Raw genomic sequence first — 16,366 nt, 5'->3', positions numbered from 1 at the left:
GGTGTAAAAGATATGGACTGAAAGTGTCCCTCATTCATCGGCGTTATGTAAAAACTGCTGCAGATGTGAGCGCGTTGAATGATGAAATGTTCAGGAATCTTTCATATTTTGTGGAATAAAACCCAATACTTGAATGCATTTGCTGAATTAATTTCAGTGCATGAAATCAAGCACCAGTCAAACAGGCCTCATTTACATATCATTTACATAAGACACACTAATTCACGCAGATGTTTTGGTAGTGAGTATGAAAAAAAATGACTTTCTGAAGGATTGGGAGCCAATAACTAGAGTTTGAGGTGGAGTGGTGAATGCACTGCTCCCCCTGCTGGCCACAGTCAGATATAAAGACACTGATGTAGAGATACACCAAAGATGAAACTGATGTAAAAGAAAACTAAGGAAAGCCAGGATTTCTACAGATGAGACGGTTCATGTTTTTTTTATTTTAAAGAATGTATAAAAACTATTTTGTGTCCTAAGGGATTTTCATACAATAAACATGGCTCTGATTGTAGTGGACAATGTTGTGTCTGAACAGTTTATTTTCGTAAATATATTTTATAAATAAATGTTCGTTTATTTTCATACCTTTATTTAGTTTAGAGTGCGTGCATTATTCACATTAGGCAGCGCTGCGGAGTGGACACCTGCAATTTCAGATCTAGTCAAGGACCGAGGATGCAGTGATAGTTTAGATTCGTTGATATTATTTTTAAAGCACTGTTGTTGTTGTTGAGATGATGAGGGGGAGAGGGGACGTGTCGGTCATTTTTTGTGTCACGAGAGCCACTAACCTTACGACACACAGAATTTATATTTATATGAACTACTCAGAGTTTCACCCTCTGTGATCCTCTGTGAATCTAAATGAATCATCCAACACTAATGAGTCAGTTTCCCTGAACAAACCACGTCGTTTTTTTCCAATATATCCACATCTACTGTGTCAGCAACGTCTTTCTGATTTAAAAGCAGCTTTCCATTAAAAAAAAAAAAAACGTAGATTCAAATCCAGTTAATGAAGCTATGAACCAGACCATGGTCTGTGTAAATAAATAGGGAATTGATTAGGTGGGAAAACAAAGTGCGTTTGATTGAGTTGGACAGAGCCAGGATGGAGCCCCAGGCCTTTTTCCACATTACGCTGTTAAATGTCCTCTAAGGATGGTTAAAAACCGTGCAGAGGCCACAGACAACACACGCTTGTTTGCACCACAGTATCCTCTAGAAACGGAGTGTTAGCATCTGGAACCAAATACAGCTAAAGGGTGAGGTGAGATTTGTGTTACGGTACATTATATTGATTGGTTGCCTACTACTTCTGCTGAATTCAGGGGTAGTGATGGGTAGCTTCCTCTCCTTTACCATGAAAATGTTTTATATTCTTCTGAGAATGATTTACAGTAGAAGGATTCTGAAGCAGAGTCTGAGGATTCAGATTCAAATTCAAATTCAGATTTCTCACAATATTATTTGGGGGCTTTATACGTATTTAGTGCTGTCAAAGTTAACACGTGGAAATTTAATGCGTTCATGTTCAAATAGTTCATTTTCTCTTCATTCACTTCACATATAAATGCACTTATTTTAAAGAGGAAATGTATATACTTTAAGGTCAAATATAAGCAAATAAAACAAGAGCAATTAATCATGATTAAATACACAAAATGCAGCAAATGGTTTGACAAAACTAGTACTGAAAATGTACAGGGTGGTCATTTATATGGATACACCTTAATAAAATGGGAATGGTTGGTGATATTAACTTCCTGTTTGTGGCACATTAGTATATGGGAGGGGGGAAACTTTTCAAGATGGGTGGTGACCATGGTGGCCATTTTGGATCCAACTTTTGTTTTTTCAATGGGAAGAGGGTCATGTGACACATCAAAAATATTGGGAATTTTACAAGAAAAACAATGGTGTGCTTGGTTTTAACGTAACTTTATTCTTTCATGAGTTATTTACAAGTTTCTGACCACTTATAAAACGTGTTCAAAGTGCTGCCCCGTTGTGTTGGATTGTCAATGCAACCCTCTTCTCCCACTCTTCACACACTGATAGCAACACCGCAGGAGAAATGCTAGCACAGGCTTCCAATGTCCGTAGTTTCAGATGCTGCACATCTTGATGGTATGGTGTGGTATATGGGGTACAAAGATAGTGGGGCCATTCTTCATCAATGGAAACCTCAAGGCCACTGGATATGCGAAATCGCTACATGATGATGTGTTTTCCTCTTTATGCACTGAAGCTGGCACGTTCCCTGAGTTTTTCCAGCAAGACGGTGCACCACCACATTATGGGTGTCAGGTCCAAACATTCCTAGATGAACAGTTTCCTGGAAAGTGGATTGGTCGTCGTGGGCCAGTTGAATGGCCCCCAAGGTCTCCTGATCTGACCCCTTTAGACTTTTATCTTTGGGGTCATCTGAAGGCAATTGTCTATGCAGTGAAGATACGAGACGTGCAGCCCCTGAAACTACGGATACTGGAAGCCTGTGCTAGCATTTCTCCTGCGGTGTTGCTATCAGTGTGTACAGAGTGGGAGAAGAGGGTTTCATTGGCAATCCAACACAATGGGCAGCACTTTGAACACATTTTATAAGTGGACAGAAACTTGTAAATAACTCATGAAAGAATAAAGTTACGTTAAAACCAAGCACACCATTGTTTTTCTTGTGAAATTCCCAGTACGTTTGATGTGTCACATGACCCTCTTCCCATTGAAAGAACAAAAGTTGGATCCAAAATGGCAGACTTCAAAATGGCTGCCATGGTCACCACCCATCTTGAAAAGTCCCCCTCCCCCTCCCATATACTAATGTGCCACAAACAGGAAGTTAATATCACCAGCCATTCCCATTTTATTAAGGTGTATCCATATAAATGACCCACCCTATATATATATATATATATATATATTCAGGGAAGCTCAGTAATGAAACACAGTTTATTACTGATATTTAATTAAGTTTTTTGTATTTAATCTCTAGTTTAAAAGACTTACTGCTTGAGTAAATTCAAATCTCACTTTCCTGGCACTGTGTTTAGCACCTCTAGCTGGGTAAGTATATTCACATTCACTAAGGCCAGCAATATGTTTTAAGATGTGATCCGACTCATTCATTCACATCTTAAAATCTGCTCTCCAAGTGGCACTATTTAGTTTATCACATCATTGGCAGGGTGTGTTGTTGTCAAGGTGCAGAGCGTTGAACACTTTAACCAAGCGAATGTTGCTTCTTCAGACTGTCCGAGTGCTTCATGCGCTCCTCAGGAGTCTTCCGCTGCAAACCCCTGCAAAAATACAAATACAGAATAAAACATTTCTGTACATTACACATTCTCAGGCTCAGTTTTCAAAAAAGCTTGGTCCACACCAACAGAATTTTTGAATATACTGATGTCCACACGAGAACGTAAAAAGTTTTGTTTTACTGTCTTACTTTACTTTGTTCTTTTTAAATCTTCATTCTCTCTGTATTGCCTTTTGCTCTTGCTCATTCTCACACACACACACACACACCAGTCTCAGGTATCAAGCAAAGACATGACTCCTTAAAATAAGAAAATGTGTTAGAACAAAAAAAGCAATTGTGCAAATGAACACCTCTGTCTCTCTCTCTTTCACACACCCACAGTCATCTATAGTCCTGAGATGAATATATTAGCATCAGGCTCTAAACACCCTCTGCTAATGTAAACAGTAACATGGGAATATGGAGAAAAAACCCAGAATCGCTCCAGATGTACACATAACCCTTATCCAGTTCAGGGTCGCGGCGGGTTCAGAGCCTACCTGGAGTCGTTGGGCGCAAGGCGGAAATACACCCTGGAGGGGGCGCCAGTCCTTCACAGGGCAACACACACACACACACACACACACCTACGGACACTTTTGAGTCACCAATCCATCTACCAATGTGTGTTTTTGAACTGTGGGAGGAAACCGGAGCCCCCGGAGGAAACCCACGCAGACACAGGGAGAACACACCACACTCCTCACAGTCACCCGGAGGAAACCCACACAGACACAGAGAGAACACACCACACTCCTCATAGACAGTCACCCGGAGGAAACCCACGCAGACACAGAGAGAACACACCACACTCCTCACAGACAGTCACCCGGAGGAAACCCACGCAGACACAGGGAGAACACACCACACTCCTCACAGACAGTCACCCGGAGGAAACCCACGCAGACACAGAGAGAACACACCACACTCCTCACAGACAGTCACCCGGAGGAAACCCACGCAGACACAGAGAGAACACACCACACTCCTCACAGACAGTCACCCGGAGCGGGAATCGAACCCACATCCTCAAGGCCCCTGTAGCTGTGTGACTGCGACACTACTTGCTGCGCCACCGTGCCGACCCCCTAAGCAAATCAGTGACTCAAAACTGAATGAGATGTGAAAGGAACCAGAAATGTGTTTTAAAATGTTTTTATATTTCAAAACTGTATTCACAATTTCTACTGGCACTACTGGCCTTTGTGTTTTTTTTACAAATCTCACCTGTTTGTAAGTGGGCTTCTGGGCTTCTGTTGTATCCTTCTGGTCTGACCTGGAGACTCACCCACTCTGAGGAGATATTCAGAAATAAACACTTTCAAATTCACATTTTACTTGCACAGTGGTCAGAGGGATTTGAAGCCATTCTTCTTGCAGGACAGTGGCCAGGTCTCTACGTGATGCTGGTGGAGGAAAACGTTTCCTGACTCCTCCAAAACACCCCAAAGTGGCTCAATAATATTTAGATCTGGTGACTGTGCAGGCCATGGGAGATGTTCAACTTCACTTTCATGTTCATCAAACCAGTCTTTCACCAGTCTCGCTGTGTGTATTGGTGCGTTGTCGTCCTGATACACGGCACCGCCTTCAGGACACAATGTTTGAACCATTGGATGCACATGGTCTTACTGGTGCAGTGTGGAGTTAATGAAGATTGTCCACCAGGCTGCTCCAATTTAGCCATGAAACCTCCCACACTACAATGACAGGTGATTCACTTTCATTGACTAACCCCTGTATTTCTATTTGCTATAAAAACTGTATTAAAAACTATTTTAATCTGTGAGTCTCATCTATTAAATCTTTAAACATCTGCTTTGTTATTAGGATCTTTCTAATACTGTATTTAAATAAAGAAATATCTGGCCTATCTATTCCAGCACAGCTGTAGCCTTGTATCTGAGACACAACTGCTGTACAAATAAAACTGCTTTTCTCAGATAAATGTTTGTGGTCACCTTCTTGAGGTAAACATTTCTTCTTAATAAAAGCTGTACTGGCAATTTATCTTCCTTTTGTTGAAGCAACTGCTTCTACTCTTTGAAATGATTTAGACTTCGTCTTGGAACATTTCTGTAAGAAATAGTTGGCATTCAGCCATAAGAGTATTACTGTGGACAGGGATGATTAGTTTTAAATGACAAAGACGTAGTGAATGGAGCTACATCACTACACAGTTCCACTGCTCCACAGCCCAGTGCTGGGGCCCTGAGCACGGTGAAACTCAAGTTCATGTGCAGCAGCTCCAAAGCATCCCATTACATGTCCTACTTTCCTATGATGTTTATATAAGCCATGGGTGTGCATGGTTTATAACATCCGTGTATACAAAGGTGCAGCCTAAAAGCAGTTGAGCTCTTTGGACACACAGTGTAGATAAAGAAGCTTTATGTCTCACCTCTGTTTTTTTCTATCTAGAACCTTCTGGGTGGCGGCAGACAAACTTGTCTTCTCTTTTGGGCTCTTGGCTTTTTCCTGTTGATGAACGAACCATTTCAGATATTGCCATGCAGCTTTAGTACTTAGATTTTAGAAATCAGACACAATTTTGCATATTTAAACAGCACTCAGCTTTATGTACAACTTAAAGGGTCCCGTTCAGTCAGTTTTTATAGCAGGTTTTCTTCAGTTATTTCTGGCAACGTGTGTAATTCAAGTCCCTTGGGCATTTACAGTGCCGTAAACTGCTCTATAATATATTCATTCATTCATTCATTCATTATCTGTAACCCTTATCCAGTTCAGGGTCACGGTGGGTCCGGAGCCTACACGGCATCACTGGGCGCAAGGCGGGAACACACCCTGGAGGGGGCGCCAGTCCTTCACAGTGCGACACACACTCACACATTCACACCTATGGAAACTTTTGAGTCACCAATCCACTTACCAACGTGTATTTTGGGACCACAGTACGGTACGTAATTAATTGTTTCCCTGTCAGCCAAAGATTCAAAGGATTTCATTGATTATCAAGTTGTTTACCGTATACAGGGAGAACAATACCTCCCTTCAGTGATAAGCCTCTGAACATTTCAAGGAATAGAAAAGTTTCAGTTGTTACCATCTCTCGAAGTTTCCTCTCGTTGCAAAGCTCTCTGTCCTGTTTGAGCAGAGCCAACCGTTCCTCCAGAGTCATCTCAAAGAATATGTCATGAATGTCAAACAGTGCTGCACGCAGCTGCAGGAGACATGCAAAACACACAGTCAATCACATTCCAAAGCCTGAAACGCCTGTAAAAAAGGCAAATCAGGCATTACGTATGTAAAGGCTGGACTTTTATTATCTTTACCTGAGCTCTGACTCTCTCTTGTAAAGAAACATCCTGCTCTGAGAGAGGGTTTTTTTTCTGTGGTGCTTCTTTATTAAAAGAGGAAATAAACTCCTGTGTGTCCTGCAAAGACAAGCATGGAGCCTAATAAATTAATAAAAAAATACATTTATTTACTAAATTCTAAATGGAATAGATTTTAACTTCGCATAACCTACAGGAAGAGGGGGGGGGTAAGAGTAGCCTAAATCCCTACTCAATTAAAAATATTGTAAATATACCATCCCAATAAAAGATTTTTTACTAAAAGTTGTCACTAAAAACCTCTGAGTAACTCAAAACTGCAGGTGAACTTCTTAGTGCATCTAGAGGCTGATGGGGGCAGCCGTGGCCTGGTGGTCAGGGAACTGAGCTTGTAATTGGAAGGTTGCTGGTTTGATCGTCCCCTGGGTGCTGCCAGGCATGTGTGCTCACTGCCCCCTAGTGTTCACTAGTGTGTGTAAATGTGTGTTTCACTGCATGAATTGGGTTAAATGCGGAGTCCAATAAAGACATTCTAATTCTGATTTTAATTCTAATTCTGAAATCATGCAGATTGTTCTGCCAGTCCTCGTGTTTTCCAATGTATTCATACTTTAAAGTTACACCTTTACTGTTTGACGCAGGTTTTTGACTTTTTCAGTCTTCAGAAGCTGCCGAGTGAGGAACCCTCGGACGATGGCACTGAGTCGACAAAGTGCCCTCTGCTGCTCTGGGCTTAAAACCTCCAAAAAGGAACCATAAAAACAGTTAATTGAAACACATAATGTGGCTGATTTTACGATTCATTATTAATAAGCATCATCATTATTGGTTTCAGCATATCGTGGATATCGTCAGAATTGTAGTTTAGGAATATTGAATAAGTATTAATGTGTTAATAATTTGATAGAATTTTGCTACATTTTCTGTGGTTTATTGTCTATTTTAAAGTATAAAATTAAAAATTAAATATCAAAATGTGTTTCCTGATAATGTCAGGAATTTTTGTGAATCTATGTGGAACAGGGTCTCTACATAGCAAGTCAAATACTAAGGCATGTTTGGGGGGTGGGGGCTTAAAATTATTCTTATCTACAAAAGGGAGCACTGCAGAAAGGGTCATTTAACAAAACGTAGGTGTAATTAAATATATATTATGTGTACATTCTTGAACTAAATGATAGGTGCCAGGATACTGATGCTGTTTCAGCAATTCTATATTATATATATATTATAATATGGTGCCATATTCATGTTTACACAAAACCTAAAAACATGTTTCTATCACACACACCTGGCTCAATCGGTTCCTGCATCTGTTTGCTCCTGGATTCAGCTGCCATAAGTAAACTGGAGGTGTGATGGAAGGATTTATAGGACCCAAAGAAATAGGAGAGTGGAGACCTGTAAGAAGATCATAAATAAAAAGAGAAAGAAAGGGTCATTGTGAAACACCCTTTAAACAGACTGTATCTGAGAAAAGATGCAGAGCTGCTGAATGTAAACAAACAAGAGAACAGCAATTACCCACCATCACAGACATTGCCACTGTAAGTGTAGTGTAGGCCTTGCTTAACTCGCATGAAATTTAAATAGATATCCAAGTTAACCCTTTTTTCATTGTTTTGAGTGGTACATTGTACAGCACTGGTGGTGAAATACCTATGTAGGGGGTGGAGCATCCAGGTGATATCTCAGCTGGGCTAATAGGGCATGAGGTGCTATAGGAATAACACTCACTAACTGCCTTCCACTCATCCAGATCCCTCAGCTGCCTCTCTTTATCTTCTAGCCCCTGTAAAAAACATAGACAACATACAAAATTATCATCCACATGAATAATATTGATCTTTTGTTGCAGTGCCACTTTTCATGGTGTGGTGTATATTAACCCGTCAGTTCTTTTACAACAAAGCTCATTGATTTTACTAATAAAATGGCCCGTCAGAGGACCTGTACCGACCTGCTGCATGCGCTGTTGCTCTCTCTCCTGTTTAGCCATAAGCAGAGACATCTGTAAAGCATGCTGCTCGTCTTTCAAACACCTCTGCATCTCTCCAATAGCTTGCACTCGCCATTGCACCTCGTCTGAGAAAGAAATGCATTACATTTCACCTTATACAATATAAACATATCACACACTTACAGTTAGACCTCTGTATCCGTGCCATTTCTCAAAACCTCAGTCTCTATCGCACATTTGAATTTCTTTTTTCATCATATTCATTTGATGTGCACTGTTTGTGACACGGATAAGATGTGATGTGTCAGGGAATAACAACAGTGACAGACAGCGAGTTCCTAGTATAAAGCATTTAAAGTGTTTTAAAAACGATATGGACAAAAGAATTGGGACACACCCCCTAATCACTGGGAAAAAAACACTAAATGTAAACTAAGTCCTGTAGGTGCCCTAACTGAACAGACTAAAGTACTGCATGTTCAAATGGAATGTGTGTATTTGAGAAAGACCGAAAGCCTAAGTGTGTTTGTACTTTTGGTCTTGTCTAGTACCAGAGCCATGTCAAAACTCTTTGATTAATCTCAGCATAAAGTGCACCATCTTGTGGATTAAGAAAGAAATTAATATTATTTCATTGGAACATATTCTGTAAATTGCCTACAACTTGCAAACAAACACATGTTGCACACTTACAAAACACAACTATCTAACACACACAGTGTAGTGACTCTCACTACACTTAGAATGTGGGCAACACTGAGGGGAAGTTAAAACAGGAATGAGCCAGGAATCACAGTAAACTTAAAGTACAGGAGAAATGTGCTCTTTTTCTGATGACACTAAAGATGCATCCCAATTGTGCACATCTACGGAACATCTACGATTGTGGGGAACTGCAGTTCCCTCTGGTTTGTTTACATTCAGAAGCTCACAGACGGACACTTTTTGAGTCACCAATCCACCTACCAATGTGTGTTTTTGGAGCGTGGGAGGAAATTGGAGCACCCGGAGGAAACCCACGCAGACACAGGGAGAACACACCACACTCCTCACAGACAGTCACCCAGAGGAAACCCACGCAGACACAGGGAGAACACACCACACTCCTCACAGACAGTCACCCAGAGGAAACCCACGCAGACACAGGGAGAACACACCACACTCCTCACAGACAGTCACCCGGAGGAAACCCACGCAGACACAGGGAGAACACACCACACTCCTCACAGACAGTCACCCGGAGGAAACCCACGCAGACACAGGGAGAACACACCACACTCCTCACAGACAGTCACCCAGAGGTAACCCACGCAGACACAGGGAGAACACACCACACTCCTCACAGACAGTCACCCGGAGGAAACCCACACAGACACAGGGAGAACACACCACCCTCCTCACAGACAGTCACCCGGAGGAAACCCACGCAGACACAGAGAGAACACACCACACTCCTCACAGACAGTCACCTGGAGGAAACCCACACAGACACAGAGAAAACACACCACACTCCTCACAGACAGTCACCCGGAGGAAACCCACCCAGACACAGGGAGAACACACCACACTCCTCACAGACAGTCACCCGGAGGAAACCCACGCAGACACAGGGAGAACACACCACACTCCTCACAAACAGCCACACGGAGCAGGACTCAAACCCACAACCTTCAGGTCCCTGGAGCTGTGTGACTGCGACACCCACCTGCTGCACCACTATGCCGCCCTAAATAAGCTTATATCGAATATAAATGGTTTTATTATCTGACATACCTTGCACTATTTTGGTGCAGAAACTATTATTTTATGACAGACAATGTGGCTGCTGCAGATTGGAATGACGTGTATTGTCATAGCAACAGTTAGTAAGAAACGACATAGCATGTTAATATTTTGTGTACTAGCCTGTGGGACTCAAACTTTAAGGTTAGTACCTAGTACATACTGTATAGCATTAGTATGTAGTATATTCTGATATGGCAATGTTACATATCTACACATTTACATACCCAATGTTACATATCCGCACTTAAAAGAACAGTATTAATTAATGAACATTTTTGGCTTGGATGCATCAAAGGTGTATTAGTTCACTATTTTTAATTTAATAATGTTTAAAAATAACATTCTGTATGCTTTTTGATATATTTTTTTAATTCTTGTCATATATTTGCCTTCACGTCTTCCCTTCTCTTACCTGTTCTAGTCTCGCCCAGTATTGTCCCGATAAAGGCGTCTCCCTCAGTCACTGGCTGCTGTTTGATTTGACATGAGGAGTTTGAGACGTCAGGAGGGGAGCGGCGAGGGGGAGTCCTCTGAGGAACGCCTGCCATAAAGCGAGGAACTCTTTCCTGGCTTCTGTCTATAGGGCTCCAATGAGGTGGACCCAGATTAGTGTTCAGGGTGTGACACCGCCTTCGAAACCCAGTCTCAGTAAGGTCATATCCTGTTTCTGGACTACAGATAATAGTACCTCTCTCACCCAATGGGCTGGACCCAGAATGGCTGGCGCGACGACTTGCACTTACTCCTTCCACTTCTAAAAGCCTCCTCTCGATTCCTGATGGTAGGGCGCTCTCTGGAGACCTCCCCTTAGCTGTGAAGCCTGGCTCGTTGGGACTGCCATTGAATGAGAAAAGGATATCGCCTGTTGATACTGGACGGGGTCTCCCACGATGGGGCCTAGGGCTTAGACTAACCTCCATGTTTTCAAAGCTCTTTGGTGGAGGGCATGCAGATAAGTCAAGGCCAAGTAGGGGATCAGTCGCTGGTATAAGCCCTTTAAAACTCTGAGTTTGGGGTTGGCCTGGGCTGAGAGGACTGCGGTACTGAATGTAGCAAGGTACGTTGGTGTCATTTTCAACCACAGGGTTAACCTTCTCTTTCTCTTTATCTGAGAGACTCTGTGACTTGCTGCTCACAATTGCCCCTCGACAACACTGCTCCTTTGCAATGTACTCCCGTGATCTCCGCAGTAGACTCTGTAGGCTTATTTCTTCACTTCCACTCTCATCATCCCTCTCTATTTGTTCCCCAACGTTTTTGCTCAAGACCTCTATTGGAGACACAAGTCGGATGGTGGTCAGTACATCTCCTCCATTGTTTAAGGGCTTGGAAGGTTCAGGTGCAGTAAATGCATTCACTCTGTTGTCCAAAACCTTCTGAACTCGGTTTAGGAGGTTTTTCCTACATGTAGCTTGCCTTGCAGCCTCCAGTCTTGCAGCCGTCTCTCTGTATTGAGCCATTTCCCTTCGCTGCTTCTCACTCAGCTAGACATATACACAGACAAAGATCAATATTTTACTAACAGCACACTCAGGCTTTTCGACTTTTACAAGGTTAAGAAGGGATTCCATTTTTTAAACAAATATTCGTAGTGTTATAAAGAAACTTATCAATTCAATAAGAAGCAATAAGAAGCAAGGGTTAAAATGGAAATACATATGCTTTTTTCTTAAAATTATACAACCGCTTGTGCCTCCTGAGCTTTTATGAGTGGTGATATTAAGAGTAAAATAGTGTTATATCTGAAAAACAAACATTTTCATAAAACTACACTGTGGGCAAGGTGCAAGTCCATCAAAGGGCAACACACACTCACACACGTGAGCAACTTCAAATAGCCAAGCAACTAAGGAAAATGTTTTGTTTCTTAGATTTTGGGAGAAAACCAAAGAACAAAAGAAAAAGCCCATGCAAATAAAGTGAGTAAAAACAATGCCATGTAACATTTTTGTTTTAAAAAAGTCAAAGGAATGGCCTGTCTTCAGAAGGGTACACATGGCTAGCATTAGCTTTTGTTATAAAGGTAGCTAGAGTTAAAAAGTGTCGCAGTCACACAGCTCCAGGGGCCTGGAGGTTGTGGGTTCGATTCCCGCTCCGGGTGACTGTCTGTGAGGAGTGTGGTGTGTTCTCCCTGTGTCTGCGTGGGTTTCCTCCGGGTGACTGTCTGTGAGGAGTGTGGTGTGTTCTCTCTGTGTCTGCGTGGGTTTCCTCCGGGTGACTGTCTGTGAGGAGTGTGGTGTGTTCTCTCTGTGTCTGCGTGGGTTTCCTCCGGGTGACTGTCTGTGAGGAGTGTGGTGTGTTCTCTCTGTGTCTGCGTGGGTTTCCTCCGGGTGACTGTCTGTGAGGAGTGTGGTGTGTTCTCCCTGTGTCTGTGTGGGTTTCCTCCGGGTGACTGTCTGTGAGGAGTGTGGTGTGTTCTCCCTGTGTCTGCGTGGGTTTCCTCCGGGTGACTGTCTGTGAGGAGTGTGGTGTGTTCTCTCTGTGTCTGCGTGGGTTTCCTCCGGGTGACTGTCTGTGAGGAGTGTGGTGTGTTCTCTCTGTGTCTGCGTGGGTTTCCTCCGGGTGACTGTCTGTGAGGAGTGTGGTGTGTTCTCTCTGTGTCTGCGTGGGTTTCCTCCGGGTGCTCTGGTTTCCTCCTACAGTCCAAAAACACACGTTGGTAGGTGGATTGGTGACTCAAAAGTGTCCGTAGGTGTGAGTGAATGTGTGTGTCTGTGTTGCCCTGTGAAGGACTGGCGCCCCCTCCAAGGTGTATTTCTGCCTTGCGCCCAATGATTCCAGGTAGACTCTGGACCCACTGTGACCCTGAACTGGATAAGGGTTACAGATAATGAATGAATGAATGGATAGCACAGATTTAAGGATTTTAATATTATACACTTACGGTGCCAGCCAGAAATGCTCAGAGTTTTGTTATTTTGTCAGTAATTTAGTAATTACATAATTTATATCAAAAAACATGTATCTCCATTTTTTCAGTTGTTAGTTTGCACCATTTGAACTCAGCAGCTCTCCTTCACACTGTGTGAAAATGTTATGAACCCACAGAAATGCTCTAAAACTACTTTGAATTAAATATTTTTTCCATTGGATTCCACTGAAGTTTAGGTAAGATTTTTTTTCCTTGTCCTATTCATACACCATCTGCTAGTTCAGTGATAGAATTACTGAGCTGTTTTACTCACCACAGGTGACAAAACTGGCCTCCCACTGAAACAGATGAGAGAAGTGTCCATCCTTTGGCCAGATGTGAGACAGCTGTTGATGTACATCCTTTCACACTGTAGTTTAGCCAAACTGCACAAACAGAACTCTTCGTAGCTCTGCATGTTTCCTTAAAAGGAAGACAAGTTCAATTCATTTTTTATTTATTTAGTGATTTTCACAGCTGGCGTTGTCACAAAGCATCTTCAATGAATTCTGGGTGCTATTTAGCAATGTCTCAATGTAGAGTTACTCATTCAGAGTACAAAAAAAGTTTGATTCCAGTCACATACGTACTGTTCAGTGCTCTACTACACACTAGAATTTAAAAAACACTACAAACATGACTGACACCTTAGAGAAGAGACACCTTGGAAACCACAACAACCTCACAACACATTAGCAATCACCTGGGATACCATACAAGCTTCCTAACAACACCTTAGAAAAACTATTGAAAAATTATATATATTTGGCTGTAAGTTTCATGTATGTCTCTTTGTCATTTTGTAGTAACATTTTTTATGTGCATTTTATGTGCCCTTTTTGCAGTCATTACTACATTTTTTTTTTATCCTTGCACGGTTTTTGTTATTGGGGTGTATCCTGGGGGAGGTTTATCCTCGAGGCTCAGTTTATACTTTACGCTTTAGATAAACTTACTCTAGAGCCTTATCCTGTAGGTTGGCATGCTTCTCATAACTATGAGTGTGGCATCATCAAGGGTCATCATCAGTGTCACTGCTCAGCTGAAAATAGTCCACCAAACAAAAATATCCAATATCCTGTGTCACTGATGAAGGACTAGAGGACGGCCGACACACACTGTGCAGCGGCAGATGAGCTACTGTCTCTGACTTTACATCTACAAGGTGGACCAACGAGGGAGGAGTGTCTCACAGAGTGGACAAAGGGTTTAAAAACTCTAGTAGCTACACCAGCACAATGTACTAACCCAGCACCACCACATCAGTGTCACTGGAGCACTGAGAATGATCCACCACCACAACACACCTGCTCTGTGAGGGTCTTAATGGGGTCCGGACCACTGAAGAGCAGGGTGAAATATAGATAAGAAAGTATGCAGTTTTAACACATATAATGAATGGGATGTGAGTTTGAACTCAATTCCATCTGATAAGGATCTCACAAAGGAACACTACATAATATGTTGCTTAAAAATCACAGAGCTGTGATAGGGAGAATAGAGCCACTGTCGTTGGTACCTTGTTGGTACATTGGGCTCAAAACAGCAGAAACTGCACTATGTAACGTGAGTAGGAGGGTAGGAAAATAAACACCCTTAACTCCCCCTCTGATTTCAAACAGTGCTGTCAAATTTAATTACACTAAGGTAAGCCCCAGGAGCAAATCATCTGGGGTAGCGCACCGACAGCCTGGCAAAACCTTAGCAACCACTTGGAATACCACACCAACATCATAACCGCACCTTAGCGTCACGGATTACCTTAATAACGACATAGCAACACCATGGTTACCATTTTGAGCACCTTAGGAACAGCATAACCACACCTTAGAAACCACAGTGACCTCATTTTCAAAGGTTATCCAAAACTGGCTAATGAAGCCAACACTTTTTCTGCTTCTAAGTATATTTTTTAAATACCTACAGACATCTTAGGGGCTCTGTATGCTTCCACATTTACTCTATAGCTCCTGAGACATTCTCAAAAGCCCCCCTCGGTCTCTCGGTAACCGACATGAGGAAACGCAAAACACAAAGACGGTGACTGTGAAGGAATTCGTCTCTTAGTGAATTTTGCGTCGGTAATTGTTTAGTGAACACCACCTTAACACCTGGATATAAACGATGGGGTAAACAGCAGCCTACAATAACAGAGGTGTCGCCTAACCTACAAACAGCGCCTGTAACGGTACGAGAATAACGATTAAATCTTATAAACGTACACAGGCTAATATCGAGACGAGGCTTTAGCTGATGCTAATTGTTTAAACATCTGCTGATACCTCAGCGCTCGGCCTGCCTCTCTTACCGTTATGTCCGTTATTCTGTCAGGGACGAAATGAAATGTGATTATACGAGTCCTCCAAAGTCATATCTGTGTAATAACGTCTGTTTTTATTAAATATGCCTTTTACATTCCCAGCTGCTGTTTCCCTCTCCTCTATCTGCGTTATTTCTACCGCGTTATACACAAATCACTGACTCCGCTTCTCCCGAGCACTCTGCAGAACCAGACATCCAGTGGGCGGAGTCGGACAGCACACAACCCCGCCCACCTCGAGGCTCATTGGTGGAAAAATCTAATATTTAAATTTGTCTGAAACTTTGGTATACATTTTGTTGAAGTTGAACTCAATTCCATCTGACGAGGATCTCACAAAGAAAACCCAGTAAACAAGGGACGTCCCTGGACGTTCAAAATAGGTCTAAAAGTAGTCTGTCCGTCAAGGACATATTTTAAACGTCAATGGACGTCCAAAATACGTCTAATAGACGTCTTTTCAATGTCTGTGTTTGGACGTCTTTTCAACTTTCATTTTCAACCTTAAGAGAACGTTGATTAGACGGCAGTCATTGCGTTATTTCAACGTTGAATCAACGGCTAAATGTTTACTGGGAAGTAAAGTAGAAAGTGTAAGAGGCCAACTTTCAAAGTAGATTGAAAAGACACATATATTAAGTGCACCTTTTGGCCTGAGGAACAGTAGTGTTACACCAAAGGGAAAAACAGGGCAGATGAAAGAGCCAGTACCATGTCTTTTCACCTGGCGTCAACAAGTCAGAGGCTGTGTAAAATAGAAGAATATGAAATCATGAAAAGAATAAAACCA

The 16,366-nt window shown here is 42.2% G+C and overlaps 1 protein-coding gene across 3 annotated transcripts; it reads right to left on the bottom strand.

Annotated features, from left to right (window-relative positions):
* Positions 1–509: 509 nt before the first annotated feature.
* On the bottom strand, positions 510–15,748 carry LOC136665180 (centriolar coiled-coil protein of 110 kDa-like). 3 transcript variants are annotated; one of them, XR_010795204.1, is made up of 13 exons: positions 15,565–15,748; positions 13,531–13,679; positions 10,758–11,829; positions 8,561–8,685; positions 8,260–8,392; positions 7,892–8,001; positions 7,224–7,340; positions 6,598–6,699; positions 6,369–6,485; positions 5,706–5,782; positions 4,532–4,597; positions 3,013–3,302; positions 510–1,429 (listed from the first exon to the last, which is right to left on the bottom strand). XR_010795204.1 is itself a non-coding variant. In XM_066642768.1 (12 exons), the coding sequence occupies exons 2-12, from the start codon at positions 13,672–13,674 to the stop codon at positions 3,227–3,229; spliced, it is 2,139 nt and encodes a 712-aa protein (XP_066498865.1). In that variant the 5' UTR covers positions 13,675–13,679; positions 15,565–15,748; the 3' UTR covers positions 2,938–3,226. The 3 variants fall into 3 exon arrangements, 2 of the variants coding, with proteins under 2 accessions (XP_066498865.1, XP_066498867.1); XM_066642768.1 differs by lacking the exon at positions 510–1,429 and having other exon boundaries at positions 2,938–3,302; XM_066642770.1 differs by lacking the exons at positions 510–1,429; positions 15,565–15,748 and adding an exon at positions 14,213–14,329 and having other exon boundaries at positions 2,938–3,302.
* Positions 15,749–16,366: the final 618 nt, after the last annotated feature.

This window comes from Hoplias malabaricus, chromosome 13 (assembly GCF_029633855.1).
Source record: "Hoplias malabaricus isolate fHopMal1 chromosome 13, fHopMal1.hap1, whole genome shotgun sequence".
Lineage (NCBI taxonomy): Eukaryota > Metazoa > Chordata > Actinopteri > Characiformes > Erythrinidae > Hoplias > Hoplias malabaricus.
Note: the sequence above shows the minus strand (reverse complement) of the source record. Positions and strands in the feature narration are given on the sequence as shown.

Excerpts from the sequence above, each read along its gene's own strand:
- LOC136665180 (XM_066642768.1), bottom strand. The coding sequence starts at position 13,674 with ATGCAGAGCTACGAAGAGTTCTGTTTGTGCAGTTTGGCTAAACTACAG. Across the intron at positions 6,486-6,597 it reads AAGAGAGAGTCAGAGCTCAG|CTGCGTGCAGCACTGTTTGA; the intron begins GTAAAGATAATA and ends TGTCTCCTGCAG. Across the intron at positions 3,303-4,531 it reads AGAAGCCCACTTACAAACAG|GGGTTTGCAGCGGAAGACTC; the intron begins GTGAGATTTGTA and ends GTATTTTTGCAG.